This window comes from Nestor notabilis, unplaced genomic scaffold (genome assembly GCF_000696875.1).
Source record: "Nestor notabilis isolate BGI_N333 unplaced genomic scaffold, ASM69687v1 scaffold11598, whole genome shotgun sequence".
Classification (NCBI taxonomy): Eukaryota; Metazoa; Chordata; class Aves; order Psittaciformes; family Psittacidae; genus Nestor; species Nestor notabilis.
The window spans coordinates 69,137-96,886 of record NW_009939642.1 but is presented as its reverse complement, the minus strand read 5'-3'; the positions used below and the strand labels follow the sequence as shown (position 1 = coordinate 96,886).

At 42.3% G+C, this 27,750-nt stretch overlaps 1 protein-coding gene across 1 annotated transcript in view; it reads left to right on the top strand.

Moving 5' to 3' along the window:
- The window catches only part of UNC80 (unc-80 homolog (C. elegans)), a gene marked incomplete at its 5' end in the record, with an annotated part of 118,213 nt that overhangs the window by 24,481 nt on the left and 65,982 nt on the right, over positions 1-27,750 (top strand). The window contains 13 exon segments of the mRNA XM_010019970.1: positions 1-160; positions 961-1,107; positions 3,023-3,170; positions 4,486-4,634; positions 6,435-6,601; positions 7,291-7,392; positions 8,693-8,901; positions 9,403-9,509; positions 10,026-10,125; positions 14,917-15,089; positions 21,019-21,231; positions 25,014-25,149; positions 27,674-27,750. The exon segment at positions 1-160 is cut by the window's left edge and continues 8 nt beyond it; the exon segment at positions 27,674-27,750 is cut by the window's right edge and continues 36 nt beyond it. Coding sequence (XP_010018272.1) covers positions 1-160; positions 961-1,107; positions 3,023-3,170; positions 4,486-4,634; positions 6,435-6,601; positions 7,291-7,392; positions 8,693-8,901; positions 9,403-9,509; positions 10,026-10,125; positions 14,917-15,089; positions 21,019-21,231; positions 25,014-25,149; positions 27,674-27,750 — 1,888 coding nt within the window.

Genomic DNA, 27,750 nt, shown 5'->3' with positions numbered 1-27,750 from the left:
CTCTGGCAGTGCAGCTTGTGGATTTGGAGCTCCCCCAGTTAGTGGAGCTGGAGATGGAGGAGAAGAAGGAGGTGGTGGAAGTGGTGGAGGCGGTGGAGGTGGAAGCGATGGAGGTGGTGGAGGAGGGCCGTATGAGAAGAATGACAAAAACCAAGAAAAGGTTTGTCTTGCTTCCTTTTATACAATTCCCAAATGGACTGTAAGGTCTGTTAAGATGGAGTGTGTGTGTGTATGCAGCTGCCCTTCTGGTTTCCCTCCTTGGTTTTGCTTTTGCACCACAACGACAAATTAATTTGTTTTACTCTGGTGCTCAGTTGGGGTTCCACAGAAGAAATCTATTTGGAAATTCAAGCACCTTAACTACAGCGAAGCAGCTGCCAAAAGCACAGTTTGTGAGCCTTGCATGGACATTTTCAGTATCTCATCAAAGGGCCTGAAATCCTCAATCACAATGATTTTGGAGGGGGGTTATTATTAATAAGTTATAAGGAAAGCCAGAATCCAGTGTGTGAGCAGTTTCTTTTCTTTGAAGTCCAGAAATCATAAAATTTTCATTATTGCTATGAGAATTGGCCAAAAGATGCTGTTGCTGACCTCCAAACTTCTCATTCATAGTAGCATAATACCTAAGACATTTTAAAAAGATGCTTGTTTTCGTGCTCAAGAAAGCCAGTTCTCTGGTTTCCCAAGTGGAATTCTTTCAAGTAAGTGCTGAGTGGTATTCATAGCAATTTGCATGGGGCTGTGCATTTCACAGCATGGCTTTTTGAGGGGAGAGGAAAAGGAGGGGGCTGGTCCCTAAGCTTGAAAAATAATTGGAGTAAACATTTCAAGAGTAACAACTCATTAATGGAGTGTCTGAGAGGAGAAATGGACAGCAATTTGTTAAAAGTAAAGTACTAGGAAAATACTAGTGGTTGTGCTGTGGTTTCACACTGTCTTTCTCTCTGTAACCCTCAGGATGAAGGCCCATCTGTCAGCACCCATAGGCTGGCACTCACAATGCTCATCAAAATTGTGAAGTCCCTGGGATGTGCCTATGGTTGTGGAGAAGGACACCGAGGGCTCTCCGGAGATCGCCTGAGACACCAGGTATTCCGGGAGAATGTAAGAGAATTACAGCTCATTATAGTGTCCCCCTGTACTTTTGACATCAGCTGCTGAGAGTGCTGTCTGCCCCTCTGTAGCTTTCTCTGTATTGACAGTAAATGTATTGCTCTTTGCCCCAGCTCACAGACTGTGGTGCAGCCCAGCCAGAGCAGATTTGCAGCTGTGGATGTTATCTTCTAGCCCCTGGGGCTTGCTAAGAGTGCACCTGAGGCCCAGGGTGCATCTGACCACACAAGTGAATGGGTTGTCTGGGAAGGGACAAACAAATAGGAGCAAATCCCCTGTGTGAGCTGGTATAAGTATTTTTTCACATTGGCAGTACCCCAACAGAGTATGCTGTTTATAAGAGGTGCAGCTATTTTGGGTTGCATACCTAAATCCAGAAGTCTGAAGTGTAGTTATGGCCACCTTTCCCATTGGTGCTTGTGACTGGTCGCTGCTGGGCTGCTCCATCAGCTCCTGATAGTTGGAGTGCACTATGCTTGCAGGCATGCTAGTGTGCTGCAAGGGATTAGAAGACTCATGCCCTCTTGAAGGGGCAGGGTGGACGGCCACTGTTGATTCTTTAGATTTTTGGTTCTGCTCAAGTTGAAGCAGTGGAAAGTGCCCAGGATGTAGCCCAGGAATCTCACTTCATCTAGAAGTTTGAGTCCCTGAGGTCAGCCCAATGCCCTGTCAGATGGGAGCCCTTCAAAGGCTTTCTCCAGCACATGCCTCCTCCTTGCTTTCTGTGCTTGCAGCAGGGAGCATTTTTGATGACTAATGAGAATTCACACTGGCGTAGGTGGGAGCCAAGTGCTTCTCCGTGGCTTTGTTTAGCCTGGGCCATGCCGACAGAGCTTATAACTTGGTTCTGGGATCTGAGCTAGGTGGCTTAGAGATGGATTGGCTGCCTCTGCACCATGCAGCATTCTTCTCTTAACCGGACTCCTGGGTACTGGGGAGACTGAAGCAGTAACGTTAGTTCTGGACACAGTGGGACAGATGGGGTTAAGAGAGTCCCAGTGGCAACAGTAGAAAGGTTCTACAGAGAGCACTGGTTGAACACATAGCATAGTCATCAGAATGATGGGTAGGCTTTTATGTTGTGTTGGAGCTGAGCCAGAAAAACATTTAGGCCTATGCATAACATTAAACATAAATGAATAGGTCTCTTGGAGCCAAGGTTCTTATCAGACTTACTGAATTGAGGTCTTTACTGGAAGAGATTTTCCTCCACGTCTAAGTCTGCTGCATCTTCTGTGCATTTGTCTGGCCAAACTGCTTTGCATGCACCATTTGTCTTGACTGCATGGACAATCACATGTCTGAGTTTACTGGAAACTTAAGCCCCCTATTGTAGGTAACAGGAGAGTTCATGTTTGCCATAGAGCTGATAGTTCAAGTTCTCTAACTCCAGCATGCATGGGGTCCCAGTAGGATGGATACCTGTGATAAGAAGTTAACTTCTAATTAACAGCTTTTCAATAAAAAGCTAATTTTTTGCATGATATAAATTGGTCACTGGGTATAGGTGCATCAAATAGGTTGGGTCTGAGCAAGAGGCTGAAAATGCCCGAAGCTAAGAACCTTTTTCACCAAGGCAATAAGTGTGACTGAGATGGGACAGTCCTCCTTCATTCATATTCAGTGAGGTTCTACCTTGGGGTCCTGGAGAGGAGGAGAGGCCTTGAGGCATGACTGGCAGTGACTTCACCACCCCTTCCAAACAGTGGCACCCATACCGGTACACTGCCTCTTGCTGGCTTCAGAGGCAAACCTGTCCTCTGTTTTACAGGACCTGAACCTTCTAGCTCCTAGGGGAGTTACTTTAGACAGCACAGCAAAGCACTGCCTAAGCAAGAACAAAAAGTACCCTGCTCCTCTTAGCAAAACTCAAACGTGTACTTTGATGTGATGGATATCATTGCAGGCTCAAAACTGCCTCACAAAGCTGTACAAACTGGATAAGATGCAGTTCCGGCAGACCATGAGGGACTACGTGAACAGGGATTCCCTCAATAATGTGGTGGATTTCCTGCATGCTTTACTGGGATTCTGCATGGAGCCAGTCACTGACAGTAAGTATAGCTGGCATCAAAAACTCTCACTTGAATATTCCTAAACTGTACCATTAGAAAAAAAACATGCCCTTTTCCTTTAAAAAGAAAAAGGTGAATTACTATACTCAGAATGTAGTGTATCCTCAGCCACAGTGGGTCAGAGGAGCTGGATCTCTTCTGATTTGACCACCCAGTGATCTCATATCACCCAGTGCACCTGAAATTGAAGGCCACTCTTTTGATTCATACCTGTTGCTCATGGCTTTTCAGTGGAAATATTTTCATTCAACTGTGCCTCATGCAGGAAGGTTTCTGCTTCATGACGTGTGCAGGCACCAGCTGGAATGGCCTGTTTAATCCAGGGTTTATTCTGAATGGAGATATAATTGAGCATTAAAACCTTCTGTGGTGCCTCAGGTGAGACAGTAAATAGCAAGAACAGATTGAATAAAGAAGAACATGAACACACAGATGCACATGCCTGCAGTTACAAGTGTGTGTGCGCATGTGTTTCTATGTATATATATATATGTTTTATTTTTGTTTTAGGCTAGGAAAAAATATTCGAGGTGCTATTAGAATGACCAAACTTTTAATTTTTGTTTGGTTAACTATTGCTCCATTAATGATGACTGTTTGCAGAGGAGGAATAGCTCCTCTGAAGCACTTGGTGAGTCTGACTAGTCTATTTGCCTACCTCTGATCCCAGGCATTTCAAAGAAAGCATCAAAAATATTCTATAGCAGGCTTTTGTGAAGATGTCCAAGGCTGTTTCCCCAAGTAGTCATCAAGTATTGACAGGCTCACGCTTTGAAGCGTGGCAGCTCACGCAGCTTTTGAAAGGCTTTTCTCTCACCTAATCAAGCTGGGATGGTTCTTATTATAAATGTGTAATTCTTTTTTGACTCTTTCTGAATGCTCGGGTCACCTTGTGCCTCTTGCAAAACCAGCATTCCTGTAGTGCAAAAGACTTCTTTTTCATGGGTGTTGTCACTTAGCAGCTTAATCAAACATCTCTTGTCCTTTAGAACAGTAAATAGCAAAGCTGGAGGTATTGTTCTTATTTTATGTCTTACTCTGTACATTCTCTAAGATGCGGATAAAAGAGTGGTCCTGATTGTTTCAGTTCTTTTTCATACTCTAATTTCTGGAATATTTCATTTGTGTCATTTATTTTAACCGTCCCTTCTGCTTGGTGTGGGATTGTGAGTACTGAGCATAATATATTAGGTGGTGGCTTGCCCATGTATATGAATCCCTTTATAGGTGTTTTTAAGCCATCTTTTTTAAACCATTTCTAACAATGAGGCTTGCTTGTACTTGAATTTCACAGACAAAGCTGGATTTGGGAATAACTTCACCACAGTGGACAACAAGTCTACAGCTCAGAGTGTAGAAGGTATTATTGTGAGTGCCATGTTCAAGTCGTTGATCACTCGCTGTGCTTCCACTACACATGAACTGCACAGCCCAGAAAACCTGGTAAGCACTTGATTTCATGTTAACAAAGTTACTGTTTCACTTGAGTGTTGCCAGTGGGGCTTTACAATGAAGAATTGGTTCAGTTTAGCCAAATCCCTAGAGTGTAGCAAGCTATGCAGTCACAGTTGAAACATGATACAAATGCGATGCCCTCCTTATATTTCTGCCTTGGAACCTGGGGGCTTAGCCAGGATGAAAGTTGTGCCCGCTGAATTGCATTAGTCTCTCTGTTCAAGCAGCTTCTGTGTTGTGTTTTGTTTTGCTTCCAAGTGGATTAGTAGCATAGTCTGGAGCAAGGGATTAATGAACAAGACCACAGCCAGCATAAATCAACTTCTAGCAAAGTTAAAGCCAGTTTATGTGGTTAAGGACATGCCTGTGGCAGGGTAAGTGCCACAGGTAACTCAACAGCTATTTGGTACATGTGCCCAAGGTTTAGACAAACATTCCATTTACCAAATATCTGGAGGAAAGTAAAGTGCTGCTGCTTGCTGCCTATGTGCTGTCTTCCTAGAGCAGTCAGTAGAATGGATGATGTGAGCTCTCTTCTTCCAAACTGGTGCAGAATCTAGCAGCTAATTTCAAAACACCTCCTTTATTATTAGAAAATAGCATTCCTTATGGAAGCAACCAAGAAGCACTCTTGAGCTCCATCCATACAGCAGCACTGTAGAGGCACTGAAGCCCAGCTAAAAGGACAATACTCCTTCATGAAGGGAAGGGAGAGGAAGAAGGAAAACAGTAGCATTTTAAACCAGCAGGATAGTTTGTCCAAGTTTTCTTTTCCTGTGGATATTCCTTCTTTGGAATGTTTTTCAGCAGAGATGTGGTGGGATGCAGAAAAACGTGTTGTTACTGGACCTAGATTTGTAAATTTTCCTTACAAATTGTATGTCTTTCTGGACCCTGTTTTAGTTAGTGTGTACCTTTAAGCACAGCACCATCATCTGTGCCTATATAGAGAACATAGCACACAGAGCATATATGAGGATTTCCCGTTGTTGTGTCACTCTGTAAAGTCGATCTTGTGTTCCATATCTTATGAAATAAAAGCCTTAATCAGTATACAGATCCAATTATATGTTTGCTTGGGTGGTTTTTGTTGTTGAAAGCTGGCTGTGCAGTTCCTAGCTGGGAATTTTAGGAATAACCCAAGATCTTGTAGAATAGTTCACAGATCAAAAATCAGGTCCTGTAAAACTGTTCCCTCCATTCCCTTGCCCTCAGATACAGAGGTGATTTGTCACATCACAGATGCATATGAATGTTCAGAACTAAAACCAGCCTTGAGTGTATGAGTAGGTTGAGGAATGAGTGAGTCATTCCTCTTTCTTCCCATGATGTAAAGCTCTAAAATAATTAAGTAAAATCCCAAGACACCCACTGGTTTTGAAACATAACATGCAAGTTTTTGCACTTCCCCCTCTCCCCTTAACTTTTTCATGCCTTCTATGATTTTGGGGCTAGATGAATGGGGTAAACCAGGCTTTAAGTCATCTTTGCAGCTCCCTCATCTTGCAGCTGTTTTGACCTCTGATACCTCTACATCTGCTGTAGCCCATTACAGAGCATGTTCCCTAACAATAGTGCTTCTCACTGTCTGCTTCTTCTGAGTGCACAAAATAGAGTTTCCAGCTTTTGACCCCAGCCAGAACACAAATGCTGCAGATGGAGAGTATATCACACAACAGCCAGAGACAGTAATGGCCTGCTGAAGTACCTTAGAAATGACTGATACTTACTTCTTTCTCACAAGCTGCAGACTGAATTGTTTCATTTCCATGATGTCTTCGTACTCAGGGCTTGTACTGCGACATCCGACAACTGGTCCAGTTTATCAAGGAAGCTCATGGGAATGTGTTTCGGAGAGTGGCGCTCAGTGCCCTCTTAGACAGTGCTGAAAAGTTAACACCAGGAAAAAAACCAGAGGAAACGGAGCAAGAGCCAAAACCTTCTGGGAGCAAAAGGTGGGTGTGTAGGAGGGAGAAGGGAAATGACCTGCACATGGCTGTATGACTGCATGCACTGAACACAAATGTAGAAAGTCTGAGGGCTGTCATATCTTGATAACGTATGTCAGTTCTTGATGTACAGAACTGTACTGTGGCAGCAGTCTCCTTTAAAATTTAATGAACTGAGACAGTAATAGATTTGCAGCAGAAAGTGTTAACCTAACTCTCATACAGGCGGCCTAAGAGGACAGTGCAATGGAAACTGTGGGAGAAGGAAACCTTAAGAAAAGTAAGAAGCATAGTGTCAATCCCAAAACGCCGTGTGGATGTAGCTTTTCATGCATCACATCCTTAGTGTTATTAATCTGACAGGTAAACCCTGGTATGCAAAACAAGTCCCAGAAGAAATCTAATCCTGCCATGCTGCTTTATCAAAAATAAATTTTCTCTGGTGCTTTGAGGCGTGTCATATTAAAATGTTGGGCAGAAGGATTAAGAAAGTTGCAAAACTCCTAAAAGCCTTGGCTTTGCTTCTAAGAGGTGATGACTTTCTTGAATGATTATATATAGAGGCAGTAAATTGATAAAGAGGGTACAAATCTAAAGCAGCTCAGCAGTGCTGGTTTCCATGTCATACAGCTATGGGATGATCATGAGATGGGCCATCCATTCACTTTAGCTGATGATTTATATTGTGTGTGTAGATCTGAGGTGGGAAGTGTCATCATTGACAAAGGCCAGGCATCAGCTGCCCCTGATGAGTGCCGTAGTTACATCTCCAGCCGCCCAATGCAAACTCCAGAACAGTAAGTAAATATTGAGTTGTTTCGCCTGTTATTGTCAGTAGCTTCCTTCTTGGGTTAGTACAGATGGGCAGGACTGCAAGGACTTACCTCTTTGGATGGTACAACAGATGCATTGAGTGTCTGTTCAGGAGCGACTGTTAAAATCCACGTAATGCCAATCTTCAATCCTGCCAACTGGACCAACCCTGATTTCGATGGGAACCAGCAGAGGTTTTTAAATCACCATGCAGTAGATGTGTCAGCATCTCGTACTACCATAGCCACCAGTAGACTGTTAAGTCCTCAGAGAAGTCATCACAGCTGTTCTCCATGCTTTGTTGGTACTTCTGGGGGATGATTCTATTACTTTTCAACTTCCAAATTGTTGCTAAGTTATTTACTGCCTTGCAAGAGCCAGCCCATTCCTGACTTATCTTGGGCATGTACTCTCCAAAGATTGGTGTATTTCCCATATCAGCACAGGTGCTTTATCAGTTTTCGTAATGAGCAAATTGACCTGCTGTAGGCATTGCATGTTTGAAGCCTCTATTGTCCAAAGAGTTCAGCCATTTAATACTGAAGTAAATTTAATCGATGTTATAAATGGCCACTGGTCCCTAATAACTTCATACGAGTCATTTAACTTCGCTGTGCCTCTGAATACCCATCTGTTTTGTTAAAGTGCTTTGAGGTGCACTGTATGAAGGCATTGCACAAGGGCTCAGAGCTCTATATTCTGTATTCTCCTCCATTAACTGAGCCTGCAAAGTCTCGCTGTTACTGAGACGGCAGGGGTAACACAAACCCCTTTACAGCTCTCCGGAATTGCAGTAAGCTGTTCTGCTCTGAGCCCTGCCATAGTCATGGGAGAGCTCAAGCGTATAGGAAAATATGCTGTCCCCATTCCAGCACCTTAATGAGAACTGTGACCCCAGCAGGTTCACAAATGGCTGTCGTGATGTCCAAAAGCCCTCCAGTACACCTGCTTATAGAAAGCACCAGTATAGTCTTATCAGCATGGATTATTTTGACCTAAAGAAGATGATTTCTTTTTCATGTATAAGAACTAAAAATTGGAATGATCTGTTCAGTGGGCGAGTGTCTCAGGGTAGAGAAGATGGTTATTTTGTGCCTTGAACAATACTGAGCATGTTGTCGAACTTGATTATGCCCCAATAGGAAAAGCATGTTTGGAATTCAAAATTAAACATCTTTAAAGAATAGAAAGGTTAGGAGGGGGCTGTGGGAGGGAGGCCTCATTCCCCTGAGCATCCAGACTTCACTGAAAGGCAGTTCACGCTTTGCATCCCTTTTCTTCCAGTGATGAGCAAATCCAAGGGGCTGTTCTGGGACGCAAGGACTTCTGGCGAAAGATGTTCAAGTCACAGAGTGCAGCAAGTGATACCAGTAGTCAGTCTGAGCAGGACACGTCCGAGTGTACCACTGCTCACTCTGGGACCACCACAGACAGGCGTTCCCGCTCCCGTTCCCGACGAATCTCCCTTCGAAAGAAACTCAAACTCCCCATAGGTAAATGTATGTCTCTTCCTGTTCTATATACATATTGCATGTGCAGAGAAACACAGATATATCTGTCTTAAGAAATATTGCAACAAGTTCCTTATTGTCCAAGTATATTGTATATTCTCCCAAGGGAAGCTGGGAAATGCTGCTCTCCATTTTACAGATGGGGAACTGGGGAGAAGGGAATTGTAAGCAATATGCCAAAGGTACCAGAGGATATCTGTGGCAAAATAGGTTATAGAATCTGTGTCTCACAGCCATTGTTCTCTGTAGAAGAGAAATATTCCACATAGAATTTGACAGATAAAGAATATATTGTTTACAAGTCCCAGGCCTGGCCATGCATAGTGGTTAATAGGTGTAACATGAAAAGGTTGCCTTCTCCTTTCCTTCCACCTTCCCATACCCTAGCTTGTCCACTTTGGAGAAATATGCTGCAGTTGCTAGTAAATAGATTCTGCTTGGAAGCATTTTCAGAGTTGTCCTGAGTGGCTTATTCTGCAACAGGGAACTGGCTGAAGCGCTCCTCCCTCTCTGGCCTGGCTGACGGGGTGGAAGATCTCCTAGATATCAGCTCTGTTGACCGTCTGTCTTTCATCAGGCAGAGTTCCAAGGTAAATAAATGTGTCAGGCTGGATTGCAGAGAACTTGGAAGGGCAGGATCTGTCTGGTTTTATCTGTCCAAGGAAACATTCTACTCATCAAGAACACTGCAGCCAATCAGACTTGGTCATAGAATCTTCAGAGCAAAGTGCCATGGAAATTTTATACTGGACTTTTGTGGCTCATGGTGAAGGTTGGGTTAAACCTAACCAACACTGTACTTGTCAGTCTGCTTTAATTTACTGAGAGAGAAATGCAGGCTCTGTCAACATGCTTAAGGTTTAATTGTTGGTCACACTTCTCCTTCTTTCTTTGTGCTTTTATAGCCTCTTGCGAAAGACCAATCCTTTAAGCAGAAAGCTTAAAAGATGAAGTGCTTCAGCGTACGTAAATCTGTGCAGACCCACTTGTGTTGCTATGGGGATCCACTGTGCTACAGCCCTTCTGTAGCTGCTTTATGGCTAAGCAAGGAAGACCGAGGGACAGTGATATGCCACAACCTCACCTGGCCCTTTGTCTTTGCACAGGTGAAGTTTACCAGTGCAGTGAAGCTGTCAGAAGGAGGGGGGCCAGGAGGTGGCCTGGACAACGGGCGAGATGAAGAGGAGAATTTCTTCAAGCGTCTTGGTAAATGGCGCACCTGCCGAAGACACCCATCCAAGCTTCATCACACAGAAGAAAAAGATGGTTAGAAATCAGGGTTCTCGTCTCCTTTTTTAATTTCCTTTAAACTTTTTTATTTTTTTAAAATCTCTTTCTTTCTGTGTTTCACTCCTTTCCCTTTTTTCCTGCTTTTTCCATAGGTTTTGTATCCATTCTAGCCTTCTCCAACTTTTTAGTCTTTGTAACTGTTTTCTTTCCCTTCCTTCTTTCTTTTGTTTTAATTTAGAAAAAAAAAAAAAAAAGAAAAAATCTAGTAAAGTCAATTTTCTTTAAAAAAATCAAATAAATTCTAAAAATGCAACATTCGGCCTTTTAAAATCAAATTGAATTTGATCAATACACTTAAAAATTAATGCTTGCTTCAAAGCACTTATTCAGTTCAAAATTAGGTGTGTAAATCTGTCATTGCCTAATATAACAATGGGTGTTCCATCAGGTTTTTTGTTTGTTGTTTTTTTTTCTCCCCTCTCCCTCCCAGTTTGTGACCATTTGACAGTTCTAGCAAAGACCAGCCCAGAAATGGCAAACCCTGCACAAACCTTGTTATAATTATCTCTTTTCTTCTGTGTTTGCATGTCTAGTGTCTGCATACCATTTGTTAGGGATGCGGTCCCTTTTTCCTAGCACACAGCATCATAACAACAACACTACTTTTCCTTTCCACAGAAGTATGTTTAATTGCAGTGTATTCTCAAAAGCAGCAACGTTTGAAAAGTGCCTTTATGAATAATAGAAGGTCATGATATACTCTGTTTTAGAATGTCATGCAGTCATTCACATGCTCATGTCCTCAGCCCAGAGCTCATCCTTGTTGTCAGGGAGACAACCTTATATCTTGATGTTCTGTTACTTTTTTTCTTTTTTTTGAAGAAAACCCAACCTGACTCCCAAAAACACACAAAAAGGAGTAGATTTTCTTTTTCACCATGGTTTCTGTAGCTTTACAGTAAGTTACATCCTCTGGCATTATGGTTTTTATTTTCTGATGTTACCCTTTGACACTGCATTGTACGTCTTTTTCACCATCATCTGTCCCAGACCTGCAGTGTAATGCATGTAAGGTATTGTTCAGGCAAGTGATTCTAGCAAAGTAGGAGCAGATCTTGCCAGTGTAAAATGGTCATCATTCTGCCACTGCAGAAACACCGGTGGTGGTTTTCAAATAGGAGATTTAAAAAGGTGAAGAGTATCATTCCTTTAGGAGAATAGATGAGCCTAGCAGCTTGCTGTAGCTTGGTAGCTGAAGGTGAGTATTCCCACGGTGGAAGGAACTGCGTTATTTTCTTCATCCACTACTGTGACCTGAAGTAGGTGTGAAATGCTTCCACCACATTTTCTCCCAGTCCTCACTGGGAACAAATAACTGAGGAACAGTGAGACTTTATAGAAGACTGCCACAGCTGTTTGACAGTGCTCATGTGAGATGTCCTTCATATTTTCTTGTAGGAATTGGGGTTTTTTTTCATCTTGCTAATGCTGATTTTATTCCACTGTGAGTTTGCTTCTGCCTGGAGTGCCCGTATTCTTGATTTGTTCATGACACTGATTTGTTCTTGGCCCTGTGAGCATCAGAAGTCTTGTTCAGTATGTATGGCACATCTTATGTTTATAAAAAAACTCAGATGACACATTAGTATTGGCTTTTCGAGCTTTGGAAGTGTAGCCCATTCTTCAGTCTTCTGTGAGTAACATCAGAGTTTATGTAATTAATGAAGAGAACTTAAAACATCTTTTACATGGCAGCGAGAGATGTACATGACACATGTTTGGTTTTAACATATGCATGCATTAGAAATATCATGATAAAAGTGATGCAGTGAGTTAAAGACAGACCCCTTGCCTGTTAGTATGAGAAACAAGCAAACTGTCCAGTGATGCAGATGGGGAGGGTTGGGTCATTGGCCGATCCCTATTGAAGCAAAGGGAGGGTATTTTGAGTTTCTAAGGCAAAGTATGACAGTTAAGGCTGTATCACAGTATCACCATGTCCACAAGCATCACTGGTATGCAATGGTATGGTAAGCTACATACCATTAGCAAAAATACTAGAGTAGTTGTACATGCCTGTGTGTATATGTACTCGCATGTGCAAAGTGCAATTGATGTGAGGCCTTTTCAGGGTGGGACAGTTCGTAACACAGTAGAAATTTCCAGTGCTTCTGTATCTTCCGTAAAGATCAGCAGGTTTTATGTGCTTGTGGACAAGAGAGTTGCCTGTTGAAGGATGGGCATAGTATTAAATCCCTTGAGTCTGACCCTAAGGCATTGTTTTGGAACCTAGTTCTGCCTTCCCATTCTTGTCATTCATGATGCTATGCATTTACTTTGCTCATGCTTTTTCCATATGGTGTTTCCTCTTGTGTTTTTGGGGTTTTTAACATAGTAGACCAAATTTAAAAGAAAACAGAGAGGAGAAATAGATTGCAGTTAAAAAAAAAAAACCAAAAAGCAAACAAAACCAAAAACCAATAAACATAGAATAATTTGTTACATCATTTATTAATTGTAATCTTCATCGTGATACATCGTCTAGACCACTGGAAATTCTGTGTTGGATATGTATGTAAAGCATACGTGTGTGTGTATCTGTATGTGTGCATATGTATACATATATATACACATATATTTGCACATTCATGCATAGCGAAATGTTTTTATTAGTGCTCTTTTTACCCATACTAAGAAGCATACGTATAGAAGTGAGTTACAGTATGGTTACAGGAGACCCTTAACATTCCTTCAGGCACTTCCTGAAGACATGGCAAGCGACCACAGAAGTTGCCAGGGTGTTCAGGGCACAGCTGCACAAGCAGACCCCAGCACGTGCTTACTCCAAGGGGTAATCTTGCATTTGCACAAGAAGCAACTGTGAGTGTGGGAGCTTGGTCATCTAGGGTCCTCCTAGGTTAGGCAATGGTCTCTGCTCACTGGGCGAGATCTTCCTGCAAGGCTGAGTCACACTAGCATTAAGCCAGGGAGGACTCCACTGCTTACATCAAGGCTACTCCAGGATGAGCATAGTGGAGGATGGTCATCAGCTGCCTTTAATGGATTCTCTTGCAAAGCTTCAACAAAGTGCAAGCCTGGGACTGCAAAGGGCTGCAGTGACAGACTGAGCCCAGATGGACAAAGTCTCTGCTAGATCTTTGTGGTGGGGGTTAGGGAAAGGCCTTAGATGTGCTTTTCTGTATCAGAAAGCCAAGTTGCTGTTCTTTATCTCATACAGGCAAAGCTTTAATAGGGCCCTGAGTAGGAAAACATTTGTGTGTACCTCAGATAAGTTAGTGTTACATGGAATGCTCAGATAGCCTGCTACAGGCTATAAGGAAACAGGAAGAGTTGGAAGAAAAGGGTATTTGTGTCTGCTCATTTATGTAAGTGTTCTTCCTGTTTTCTACTTTGTTTGTTCTATTTTGATGAAGTATTTCTCAACATAGGAACATTTTGTTTACTGGGAAACTATGTACAGCTTCATTGGAGAGAGAAAAGCCACAGTTGTAAAGAAATCTGTTGAACTTTGATATACTTCTGTTTTCCGGGGAAAACTGAAGACCTACATTGTCATTTTCTCTTGTGACTACTGTTTGTGGTACATAAGTTCTTTCCAGGTAATTCAGGAGAATACAATTCCAAAGGGACTTTGAGTTTCAGCCATTCTTTCCTGAGGAAGGAGAAGTCACAAAGTTCTGTAGAACTGACATTTTGCCACTTGTCTTTCAAATCTGTTTAAACTCAGTCTTGAATTCTCCATTTGGTGTTCTCTTCTTGTGCTTTATTCTTCAGTATTCTGTAAACTTTTGTACTTTCACATATAAACAAAGTATTATGGATAAAGACTCCCAGAAGCTGACTAGTCTTGTTTAAACAAGCCACCATGCCCTTGAAACTACTTCCTGATTTCTCTTCTGTGTCTTTCTACCACTCTCTCAGCTCTGGCTACCAACTGCATAATGGTCTTCTGCATTCAGAGGTGTTCAGTCCAATTGGTAGTGGGATTAGTTGATTTATCGTGTGAACTCTATACATGGAGTTTAAAATCATGCTTGAAAGAAGCCCTGGAGCATGGTGCTGGCTTCCTTTTCAAAAGGAACTCTTCTTAGGGAGCTCTCCATCCCAAAGAGTGCTCTTCAAGGGAGAGAGGCTGGAATGATAATGATACCTAGGAGTTGAGTCCAGTCTCACTTTGGCTCTTCTGGTAATTGCAGAAGATACATGCCTAAGAAAAGGACAGTACTTGATTTGTGCATAGAACATTTCCAATATTTGCTACTCTTTGTTTCTCTCCTAGTAGATGATGTATTGCTAAGTTGATACCTGAGGGGTAAGGTTTATGCATGCTTCCTCTTAAGGTAAACATGCTTCCTCTTAAGGTAAACTTAGAGGCAATAGAGAAGTAGATTATTCAGGAAAAACAGTAAGTAAGATGATTTGAAGAGGTGGGGAGGAAGGACCATATCCTGGTTCACCTATGCTGGAGTAGATCCTGAGCTTCCACACTGAGTATAGTGGAATTGTTTTGGGCAGACATCAGTATTATCAGGAGCAGAATCAGGCTTGCTCTAGGCCTATTTCATGAAAGTCATGAGTCTTATAAAAATGTTCCTGTTATCTTCAAGGTAGTGCATAGTTGAGGAAGGGCTTTAGGCCAAGACTGTACTCATCAGGATTTTTGTTCCACTTTTTCTATTGGTGAGAGACAGTGTTCCCTTCTCCCTACCCCTCCCTGCATCCCCTCTGTACTCTCTGCCTCTTTAGGTTGCCATAGCTTTGATGATCACTTGACCTCCAACCAAGAAGGAGGAAAATCCAAGAACGTTGTGAACCTGGGAGCAATCCGCCAGGGCATGAAGCGCTTCCAGTTTCTCCTGAACTGCTGTGAACCAGGCACTATCCCTGATGCCTCCATTTTGGCAGCTGCCCTGGATCTTGTAAGTCCTTCACTGGTGTATTTTTACCTGCTGAATGAGAGCACGTGTGTAAGTGGTGGTCCATTGCCATTCACTAATGCTGTTCATGCCCGCACAGAAAGCAGGTAAAGCCTGACAGCAGTGCCAGCTGGTGGTGCTGTTATTAGATGGAGTTTTAACACCTGTGGCTGGCTGAAAATGCAGGCAAAATTGATTTATTTTTTTTATTATATGGCTTCCCATAACCAGATTATTGCCAATGCAAAGCTTTTGTTATCAGACTTCAGATTTTACCCACAGCCATCCTGCTTCTGGTCCTAGTGTCAATTATAATGTAAAGAATAAGGATTGAAGACTGGCTAACTTCCTGGAGAGGCATAGGAATTCCACTCAGGAGTTCTGACAGAGTTACAAATACAGCACTGAATCACCACAGTGTAAAAATTGTCGAATGGCAGAGTGTGCATGGTTTTAAATGCAGATACTGCAAATTTGCAGATCCAAATCACTGAAGTGACACAGTTCTGTGCCTCATGAGTGTCTCTTCTGCCTCTCTCTTTTTCCCTGCAGCTGCTGGTTTTTTAACAGTCCTTTCCATTTCTAAAGCAGTGGCCTTCAGCCTGTGGTTCATGGGCCAGCAGGGCTCTCTGAGGTGCTTATGTGACAAGCACAAGAGTGTGACAAATACAGCTATGAAAAGCCAGTTATTAGTAACTTCTCTGCACAGTGCTGCTCTTCTTTCTGTAAGTGCTTGGATGTCTGCAAACTGAAGAAGATTGAAATCCACTGCTGTCAGAGCATCTATGTGCTCTCTATCCTTTTGTCTTCCCACTTGCTACCTCACCTCTGACTGTCCTGCCATTTGTGCTCATATTCAGTTTTTTTCCTTGCTGCTGGAGATGCCATGCTCATGGAATCTCCCATTCTGCTACTGCTATGCCCTGAGCTGTGCTGTTGTGTCAGCTTCCTAGTTGTAGGGTTGTTACATCCCTATGTGCACCACTCCTTTATACCTTCTTCTTACCCTTGCACCCTTAAGCTGCAGATTCAAGCAAGTCTGCATTAATACTGGCCCAAAGTCGCTGTTGCCATCAGTCCACATCTAGCTCTACTGTTTGGACTGGTCCCTGTCCACCTTCCAGTAGACAGGCGATCTCTTCACTAGCTCCCACTCTTCCATTGTTGTCCCTCTGGCTGGGAGCCATGGAAGCAGTGGCTGATAGGAGAGCCTATCTCATGCTGTCACAGTCAGAAGTGGTTCCTGCCACTCAGGGTTGCAAGTGGGCTGTGAAGGTGGCGGGGGGAGATAATCACTTCTGCTGAGTGTGCTGCACAAAGACAACTTCATTCTTCAAGCCTGCCAGGCTGCCACCCCATCGTGAATTCTAAACAAACACAGGGAACGTAGGGCACATGGGCAGGAAGGAGCACGTTGCTGACAAGTACATCACTAAGATCCTTCTGGGGATGCACTACTGTGTGTACTAAAAACTCAGATGATAAAACAGGGGTTGGCAGTTACGTCCTTATTGCCTGTAAATGTCTTGGCTTTTAATTTGCCAAATGCTTAAGCTACCAACTTACTCAGTGCCCACGTCTGAAGTCAACTGAAAACTACCAGTCAGAGTGGTCCGTTTGAAGATGTCTGTTCTGACTTCCAGAGCTGGCTTTTATAAAGTAGAGTTTGACCCTGTTCCTTTCCACTGACTGATGCAGAAGGCTTTGGTAACAGAAGTTCTAGAAGGTCTGTAGGTAGAGATGAAAGAAGCCTTGTTCTAATCACAGACTTGGGAGTCTCTGCTCAGCTGGCATTTTGTGTACAAAGTGTTAGAGATCTATGGAAGTTAAGAAGTGACATGCGCTGCAGGTATCAAAAGATGACAGCTTGTCACCTTACTGTATTGCTCAATGGCAATGTATGCTGTTGTGGAAAGTTCCCACATTTTATGTCAGTAGAGCACACCCAACAGAAAACTCTACTTTTTTAACTTCTGTTTTCAGGCTTCTGAAGTAATAGTTTGAATCAAGTTGGATGCAAATTAAAAGCTTCTTAAGTAATTTTACCCAGCCTAGTTGCTGTGGCAACCTTTAAAAAATGAAAGGCAAACAGCTCCAGTTTCAGTTCTTTCACAAACTTTTCGAGCCTGCTTTTTCATGCAGATTTTGAAATTCCATTCATATACCAATTTGAAGAGCTTTGATCAGCCTGGATGTTTATACAGGTTGGCCACAGTGATTTAAAGAATCTGGAACAGGGAAGCAAAGGCTGCATCCTTATGCAGGTAGTAATTTGTTTTAAACTGAGTGTTGCCTTAGGTTTAGTAACTTTATAGTTAACATATTTTCCTGGAAGCAGTGTCCATCCTTGACTGAATTTTGTACAAGTATAATCAATTTCTGGCTTTGCAAACATTCAGTGGCAATTGGTAATATGTTGCAGACAGTTTAATCCTTTGGTCACCAGCTTAAAGCCAGACTTGGCAAGAATGAAGTTAATTTTCTCTCCTTTTTTTAAAGAAATTTTGGAAGTTGAAGGGCAAGTAATATGATATTTCAGTCTGTCGTCAAGTTTCTGTGAGGGTTGTAATAAACTGCTGTTGTATAAAGATGTTAGATAAAGTATCCTAACTGCACTAATGTAAATGACTCCCATGGGGGAAATACAAGCTTTCCTTCAGCCAGTTCAGCAATGTGACACCTATCACCAGTACATTTCTCCAGTAAGATGTGTGAGCTGATGTGTTCTAACATGTAAATCTCTTGTCCTTGTTGAAATGCCATAGTGGCACTGCTTTATGGCAGGATTGAGTTGGAGAGGACCTACTAAGTATTGGAACGGCAGAAGCAGAGTCCAAACTGCAAGAATACTTGCTAGTATCCTGACTTCACATCAGCCAGGGTCTTAGGTGGCCTCTGTTGTTCCCATGTCCCTGTTTCCATAGCAGGAATACTTGTCCATAGGAGGGCATATGACCTAGAAGGAAATCAGAGATTGCTCCAAACAGGTCCCCAGAGTAGATGACTGGGAACAGGAACAAAGAGCTCTGTCGTGGATTGTTCTTGACTATTTTTAGATATAATCAGAGAGATTTGAACTAAGGTTTTTGAGGCAATTCTCCAGGACACTGGTTAATAATTTGTTCATGACCTGTCTTCATATACCTGCTAAGCTGCTTCTCGTGCCAGACTTACCTTGTGGCTAGACAAAGCAGAGCTGTCCAGTCAGCATCTTTTGACAGTACTTAAATTTACTTTGTTTACTCTTAAAAGTAGATTGTTGCTATTTTGCCCTTTTTTCCTTGAAGAGACAAGTGCAAATGAATTTTTTGCTCCAAGTGCCTTGTGGAGCATAAGGAAGGGCACAAGAGATTACCACTGGTTGATTAGTCTTACAGAATTCATTGTCCTTGAAAACAAAACTGGACTTAAATGCTTTGCAGTTATAAACCTCTGCAGAATCAGCTTTACTTGAACAGTAATGTGATGCTGTAAAATTCCAAATCCATTCTGTATTTGTTACCTCCCAGCCAGGTCATTGCTTTTACTGTTGTTAGTATTGATCAGGTTGTCTGTTGGAAAGCTCCAGTGGGACTACTTGGAATTTTGTTAGGAAAATGGTGGATTCTTACTGATATCAACTTACACAGTACAAGAACAATTTTCAAAAGACAAAGCGATACAGTAGGTCTGGTGTTTCAAGTGGACTTGTGAATAGTTTCCAAAGCATGGGCAGGCTTGTGAGAGTATTGCTGCTGTGTTAACTTTTGACAGTGACCATGGTAATTTGTGTTCTTTTCAGCTATGCATCACCTGCCTGATTCATTTCTCTCCATTTGTGATGTGTTTCTCTGTGGTGTGAATCCATCCCTGTCCATTCTGTCACATCTTCATCTTTCTCTTGCTGCTGCTTCAGGTTTCTCTGAGCCTCAGGTAAGCAATCAGGAGCTTGTGCCTCCTCCTTCATGCAGGAGGTGTTTTCAGTGATTTTTAATTTGAAACGTCTGTTCCTCCCCTTCCCCCCCGCCCCATCCTACATATCCTCCTTTAGTTATAATAGTTGAGTGCTTCTATGATGTTTACAACACATCTTTCCAAGATTCCTGTATGCTAAGAAATCATGGCTTTACCACTGGTGAACTGAAACAGCAGGAGGACAAGGTTGGGGCTTCATCTTTTCATGTATATCTCCATGGCAAAGGTTTTACTCCATGAGACTAGAGGAATAAAATCCTCAACTATTCTGTGTTCCATATTGCATGTGAGCAACAAATGGTTCATAGTGGTGGTTCCAGGTGCTAGATTTTAGTTTTGTTTCTGGTTGTCAGTGAATGTCTGGCTTCAGATTTGTGCCTTCCTTGTCAGAACACTGGGCCAGCTTTAATGTTCTTATTCAAGAGAATTGCTGAAAGAAAGATTGCTGGTTTCTTCCAATGTTTGAATAAAATATGAGCAAAAAGCTGCAACAGGGTATCATGGCAAGGAAGAAGTTAATGTGTGTTTTCTTGTTAGTGTGGACAAAACATTAATTTTTTAATGTCCTCTTAAAGGCCTGACTTTTTCTCAGTCCTGTTGGTGGTCATTTCTGGCTCTGAGTTCAGCTGCAGCACAGAATTTCTTAAGTCAATTCCCAAACTTCTAGAACATTGGTCCAGAACATCTTGCTTTCAGCTTTAGATTAAACCACTGATTGGAGGCACTATTTAATAATGTTCCACAGACTATATTCCATGGTCTCAGGACTTGCCTGTTATTCATGGACTGCAGATGAGGAACCTTCCCTTAAAAGAAGATGCTGATCTGTTTAAATTATCTCATTAAAGTTGTCAGCATCTAAAGATGTGGAATATACATGTTTGTGCTCTGTGAAATCCCTGTTTCAAAGTAAATTGTGGACATTGTTATACTCTGAGATTCACAAACTGCTGGCTGCAGGGGATTTTGCTTGTGAAAACTGTAGGAAGAGAGGGGGAAATGGAATGGAAATTAGGAGAACCATTTGCTTTTAGTCACTTTGGATGTCTGTAAAGATGTTATTTTTGCACGGTTGTAGACTGCTGGGAAGAAAGCTTGTTCCTGAGTCTAAGCTACTCTTTGGAAACGAATTACAACACCCATTTTTGACCATCTTTGAGAGTTTCAGAAGCATTCTTTATTGGTCTAACATGGATCTTGCTGGGTGATTTAATACAAACTAAGAAACACTCAATGTAATTTCTCTCATTAAAGAAAAGTGCTCTTCCAAGCTGGGGGCAGGAGGATTTTCCTCTGAAAAATAGTCAACCACTTCAAAACACAGCTTCCTGATGTTATTTCACTACTAAATTGTCTGATGCTTCCTAAGGCCATTGAAGTTAGGCCACCAAAATTTCATTGACTTATGCCAGTAATGGAGTTCAGTCTCCGTATCTCCTTGTTTTAAGTGCAAAGTAGCATTCTTCCTAGTTTCAGCAAGCCTTCATTCATGCTTCCACCCCCAAGATGCACAAGGAGAACTTAACAAGACAAATTCCGGGATTCATGTGGCCATGCTGCTATCTGCACCTGGAATATTTGCAGCCTCACTAGCAAAGGTGAAAAGAAAACTTGTCTCATTCCTCCAGGAACAGTGTCAGATGCACGCTTCTGCTTTTTGGCAGTTCCGTGGTTTCTGAAAGAAAGCGCTACAGAGAGCTGCTGGTACGAGGTTGTTGCTGAGTTTATTATGCGGCTCTCTCTCCCCCTCTAGTGGTTGGACTAAGTATAACTCTTCACTGTTGAGCTTTGGTTTCATTAGCTCGAGAGGTGAGACTGTTGGCAGAGATCCTGGTTTCAGATTTTGATGGAGAGGTTGCTCAGTCTGTGTGACTCCACGACAAGCTTGCAAAGCAGTTGATTAAAGCACAGAATCCTCTAATGGGCAGGGAGGTTTTCAGTGTGTTTGTATTTAAGGTGATTTTTGCAAACGTTTCAGGAGGCTCCTGTAGTGGCAAGAGCAGCCCTGTTCCTGGAGTGTGCGCGCTTCGTTCACCGCTGCAATCGTGGCAACTGGCCCGAGTGGATGAAGGGCCACCACGTAAACATTACTAAGAAAGGTCTGTCCCGTGGACGTTCTCCTATTGTGGGCAACAAAAGGAACCAGAAGCTGCAGTGGAATGCAGCTAAGCTCTTCTACCAGTGGGGAGATGTAAGTGTTTGTTTCTCTTCTACTTATGTTAAGAACTATACCAAAATGTAAAGGTAATTGGATCTTGTACAGAATTTCAGTTCTGGTGAAATGGGGACTCCTAAGTCTCCTTTCCAACTTGCACTTCACAGCCTGCCAGGATCAGCTCTTCTTCTAATGGAGACAGACTTTGTTAGGAGGTAGCAGTGTCCCCTCACTCTGAGGATTCCCTCAGAGGATCCATTTGGTCCCCTTTCCTGTTTCTTGTCACATGTGAATGCCTTGGAAGAGTAAGAGCAGGGTGTGTGATACTACATGCTTTTTTCAAGCTTCCAAATATTTTTAGCCCAGGGCTGCTTGAGCTAGATGTGGTGCTGTATATTTCGTAATGGATTTCTCTTCGACATAGTTATTCAGTCTCTTTACACCCATACCAACTGTTAGCACCCATCGTTCTTTGGCAAGGAATTCTACAGGGCTACTACATGTCATCTAAAGAACTGTCTTGAGCTTAGCTCTTTCAAGTTTTATTTGATTGCAGTCTCTTTCCATCCATGAACTAGCAGTTACCCTGTAGCAGTTGGGTGCTGTCAGTGTCTTTGGAAAGCCACTAGGGTTTACCTGCTGAAGGTCTGACACTCGGTGCAAGTCATTTCACAAAACAGTGTGAGAAGTTCCTTTGACCTCTGTGGTGCCTGTTACAGATACATGTCTATGTGGAAGTGAGCTTTGTGCTTCTCACCTCTTTTCACAAAATGAAAGATTTTTACAGTGAACATCATGATCCAGAAAAAATAAAAAAAAAGAAAGAAAGAAATCCCAGACATAAAATCCAAAGCTTGGGGGTGTTTGAAAACCACATATTCTACAGTCTTGGGGTATTTACATAAGCCATGCCAAAACAGCCTTACTGACCCATATTCTCCTAGGTTAAACCATCGCATACATCTCAGTGGAGCACACTGTAGGCCCACAGCCCAGGATGAGAACACATCTTGGGTGTGAGCACCCAAGCTAATAAGCTTTGTCTCTTGGCAGCCCTACTCCTTCCATTTCTGAATCTAACTTAGGGAATGCTAGCTGGGCACCCTACTCTCTGTTATGTCTCAAACGCAGGTGACTATAAGAGCACAAATACCAAGATCCTTGAAAAAGTATATAGCGCGAATGCATTTGCTTCTATATTCAATGAAGTCACCACCTTAGCCTAAAACCTTTGTGGATTCCAAATGAAGAACATAGGATTACACAGTCCTATTATTTTTGCATACACTGCTGACAGTCATGGCTATCCATCTCTGTTTGCAGACTCTATACTTCCAGACATTCCTTTTATTTTCATATTATGACAAAAATGGGAGCAAGCTATTAGATGCCATTTAGGTACTCCCTCAGCTGCCAGTTTTAGAAACTGAAACAGCCTATGCTGGAAAAAGTCCAGGAAGATTTTCTTTTCAAAATGTTAAAGTATCACTGCATGATGCAAGGTCACATGTGATGGCAGGCAACATAGCATCATTCTTTTCACCCTTATGTCCAAGCTAGGAATGGTGTGTGTTTGCCAGCTGCTTAGGAACATCCAAGAAGGGAAAGGCCTTACCTTTACTTTAAGGCAGGAGAAGATGGAGTAGTCTTTACAGTGCAAATTTCTTCTCTTTTTACTGCAAGGTGTCCTGCTGCTTAGTCATATTTCTGTTTCTTCTCACTGGAGGCTAGGACAGCATAGTTACCCACAGCATCACTGGTCCCCAAACAGACTCATGCTTCAGGATTGGTCTGCACCTAGTACTGCTGAGGTGCAGTTCCTTTCTGTCCTTTATGTTAAATGCTGGGCAAGGCTGGTCCTCTGGCACCGAGCTGTGCTCCTCAGGCAGCTGCTTTTGTTAGTTCTGGCCAGGTTCCAACCAGATAAGCTGAACTGTGAGGAGAGACAGCTTTCTGTTGCTGTAATCATAGAATCAACCAGGTTGGAAAAGACCTTTCAGATCAAGTCCAACCATTACCCTAGGGTTGCCAAGACCAGCACTGTAATATGGGCACCTGCTGTAGAACATCTTGCTGTTTCTGTGTGTTAACCTGCCCATTTAACTGTGGCACTATCGGCATCAGGGGCTGTGCACTCACATAGTTCCGAAGCAGCTTCAGTACCAAGAAGATGAGGTTCCTTGCCCAACCCATCTCTGCCTCCATGCTACTGGATGCTTGTCAACAGTAGGGCACACCATCCTTGCTGGTTGGTAGCAGCAGAGCTGCACTCTGGAAGGAAGATTCTTGGACAAAGAGAAAAGAAACTGCACTGAGGACTTGTTCTGCTTTGGTATGGTTTTCAGTAAATAGGGCGGGAAATTTGTGCTAATTATGCATCCTAGCTTGTCTGTCATTGCTCACTTATTGTGATATACGGTGCTATTATCAAAGGTTAGTGAGACTGAGAATGAATGTAAAACCTTTTTTGCCCACCCAACTCCTTTAATTCAGTCTCCCTGACATCAGAGACTAACAGCAGTAAACCCCTTCCAAGTGAGGTAGGATTTAGACTGCCATAATGGTGATAAGCCAATGGAATCAAGCAATCTCACTTGTTATGCTGTCATTTTAAAGAATACAGTGTTAAATCTATTCTGATCAGGTTAGCCTGTCACTTCCTTTGGCTGTTTCTTTTAAGAGACATGTTCTTTTAAAGAGTGGCATGCTCTCTGCTGGAAAATAACACATTAGGAATTCAGTCCTCATTAGGTAGGAAGCTGTGGGATTATGTATGATTGCCTTAATATTAGGATGGACTACAAGAGGCATGCAGAACGTTTCTTCCTTTAAATGCCTGAAGCATGAAAGGGTAAAAAAAATTGAGACGTGGAGTTTTTATTCAGTAATGTGCAGCTGAGATGGGCAGTTATTTGGATCAGCTTGCAAACCACACCAATACCACCTTATTCTCTTTGTGTAGCAAAGTCTACCCTCTTCATTCTTCCTGGATTCCACAGGAACTGCTTAGTAGTGAGGAAGAACAGTTGTAATAAGTAACTGTTAATGTTTTTCTGCGTCACTTCAGCTAAGACGGGAAAATTATAGTGCTGGTGTGACCATCAGTTCTGACTTGTGGAAGATCCAGAAATGCTCTTCAGTATCTTTCTCGGAAGCTATACTAAAACCAAGAAGGCCAAATGGCAAGTGCTGACGAAAACTCTGTAATTAAACACATTTCCTATCTCACATAGTTTTACATACTTGTCTGTGTTCTCTTCACCTACCTGTAGCAAAGAAAATCCTTAAGAGCTATGAAGTGTATTGCCAGGAAAGCATTCTTCTTGCTAACACACCCTGATCTGTAGCTTGCTGACAGTACTATGAGGGCTGTTTACGTTCTGATAATGATGCTGGCAATCAGCCTTGAATACACACATTCTCAGTGGAAAGACTTAGCAAAAATCTGGAATGTGTATTTCAAGGGGAGAAAGAAAAATGGGAGAAATTCATACAAAATAATGATCTAATCTCCTCCTGCCTATTATGTGCTGGTTTGGGTTGGGATGTTTTGGGATTTAACCAAATCTGCAAAAATTTTTTATTCTGAAAGTTGGCACCGTTTGGAAAAGAAAAGGGGGAAATAAATTATGGGTTTGGCAGCAGTTAATCTTCTATCATCACTTTCTCTACTGCGCTTCACAGACAATGAAACTTAAGTCAGGACATTCTATTCTGGCTAGAGCATCTCCACAGCCTGCACGGGGCCGAGCCCTTGACCACCAGGGTTGGGCTGAAATTCTCACCGGTTTGTGCTTTCTGTTTCTCCCTGTCTGCAGGCAATTGGTGTCCGCCTCAATGAGCTGTGCCATGCGGAGAGTGAGAGCCCTGCCAACCTGCTGGGCCTCATTTATGATGAGGAGACCAAGAGGCGCCTGAGAAAGGAGGATGAGGAAGAAGACTTTTTAGATGACAGTAAGGAGACTCCCTTTACTACAAGAACCCCCGCTTGTAAGAACCTCTGCTTTAGGAGCACTTAATTTTTCTTCTCTTTTCATCCTCTTGCCACTCAGCTGTATTTCCCAGTCCCTCACCTTCACCCCAGCTTCCTTCCCTGTTCTTTCCGTGCCTGGATGTACAACATGACAGATGGGGAGGAGCACTGAAAGACTTTGAAGGGAAGAAGGGGGATGTGGGGGGAAACATGGCAGTGAGTTGCAATTCCTGTATACTGGCAACTGCAATTATAAGCAGGGTAGTAATTTGTTTCTTGAGTCTTGCTGTCACCTGAGTGCTAAAAGTGGTTCATATTCCTTCCCAGTTATTTCTGCCAAAATATTTGCGCAAGATCAGCTGTTTTTTTGTTTCTTAAGACTGAAGAGTCATCTCCTCACCTGATGTGAATTGGCATAGCGCTACCAAAGGCTTTTAAATCTTGACTTCAGTATATTTGCCTGATTCTTAGGTAGAAATATACCACAGGGGTATAAAAGGTATCATTGAAAATCTGTATAACAAGATGACTAAAACACACATTTGTGCCTGTGTGTACATAAGGGTGGGAGGGGGTGACAGATCACTGACTCTGAAAGTCTAGACAGGCATGAAAACTACACCAAACCCTGTGAATCAAAATAAATTAAGTCAAAACACATGGTGGTGTAGGTGGTAAGAAACATGTCCTCTCCAGACACCATTTGTATATACATGTGTTCTGTAACGTACTGGTTCCTGTGTACATGTACTGTTGTTCACCATTGAATGTAGTGTGCTAGCACTTTTTATATATCTTGTTTCTTTTTCTGCGTTTCTTGGTTTGTTCTTTATCACTGCATAAAAGCCAACTTTAGAGTAGAGAGGAGTAGGTGGGAGCGGTGCAATGGCATTTTTGCAAAATGATCTCCGGAGAAGGCATTATCCCTAAGCTAGACCTTCACCCCTGCCACTATGTGGTGCGCCAGCATTAGCAGCTTCATGAGTGTGGGTGTCTGTTCTGGATATTTCATTGGCCCTTTAGGAGATACCTCTGAAGCAGGAGGAGGGTGTACTCAAAATGTTCCCTCTCCTGCACTGTAAATCAACAGCTGCGTTCCTGTGTCTGAGTGACTGATACCGGGCGTTCAAGGGGTGTGGAGCTGCTATAAAGGGTGGCCTAAAACAAGCAAATGGACAGAACAGGTTGAGGTCTAGAAAGCCGTTTAAAAGTTCAAGTATCCTCCTGAAAGCCAAGGTCTGAAAATAACTGAATCTGAAGGCAGAGATTTTCAACAACTGCCCTTCATGCTGTAAGGACTAGACTGAGGAGCATGAAACACGCAGTTGGATATTCCGTTGCGCTGTATGTCTCATCTGTATTTGACAGTTCAGATTTAGTCCCTACAAAGTCCTTAATTCATTACTGTTAATGTGTAGAGAAGAATTAGCAAGCATCACAGAATTAATCTGCTTTTATCTCATCCTGCAGTGTCCTCTTACTTGTTTGGTTTGGACTGCTTCTTTGCAAAAAGTAACTAGCTCATTCGTGGGGGAAAACAGGTGAAAACACGAGTCTCTCTGACATGTGTGTAGACGATAATATCAGGCATATTAAAAATGGATGTGACTAGTTGTTGTTGTCACAACCAATTCTTTTATTTGCTTTTTTTTGCTGTCCGTTATCCTAAATAGTATTTTTGAGTTGATCAAGTGTTGAAAAATCCTTCTACTTTTCAAGCTTTGAATGCCATTAGATGGGTTACAAAGTGTAGGATTTCTGAAGCTGATTGTTCAGACTCAGTTGAGACAAAATGTTACTATTTCAGTAATCCCTCTTCCCTTCCCCACGCTGCTTTAGGATAAGCATTTGAATGCATAATTTGATTAAGCAATTTGATTTTGTTTTTTTATCTTGATTATCTAAATAACACTTGGATTCTTTGTGCAACTAAAGAAGCCTGATTTCAAGGGAGGCTGTCTTTTCCAGTTGTCAGGGTAGTAATTAAGAATAGGCACAGTACCTCTTTACTGGCTAGTCATAACTATGTAGTTTGAGAATTTTTCCTATATTTGAAAGGGGCTGTTTTCTCGAACTGCTGAAGATTTCACTGAATGCAAAACTGTGAAGGGGAAGAAGGATATCTACTTCTTAACCTGCATTAGCTTTAAGTGAGACCTATACAAAATGCTTTAAGATCGTGGTAGTTTAGTAGGTACCACTCCACAATATACTATCATATATGCTATAGTGCATAGTACACTACAGTGTTACTCCAATAGAATAGAATATATACTTTGTTACATTGTAGTGTGTTAGTACTATTGCATGGGCTGGTAAATACCTGGACTGATACTTGTTTGTTGTGTTCCTTTTAGTGCAGGAAAAGTCAGAAAAGACAGAAGTCTGGGGTTTCCTCCTTTTCAGTGTAGCTTGCATTGTGCCTCATATGTGGAAATGTCCATCACCTTTTGGTTCCAGATTATGTATAATCTCCCTGCTCACCATAGAAATATTTTCTCCTAGGCACTGTGAATCCTACCAAATGTTGTTGTCCTTTTGCACTGAAAATGGCAGCCTGTCAGCTTCTTCTGGAGATAACC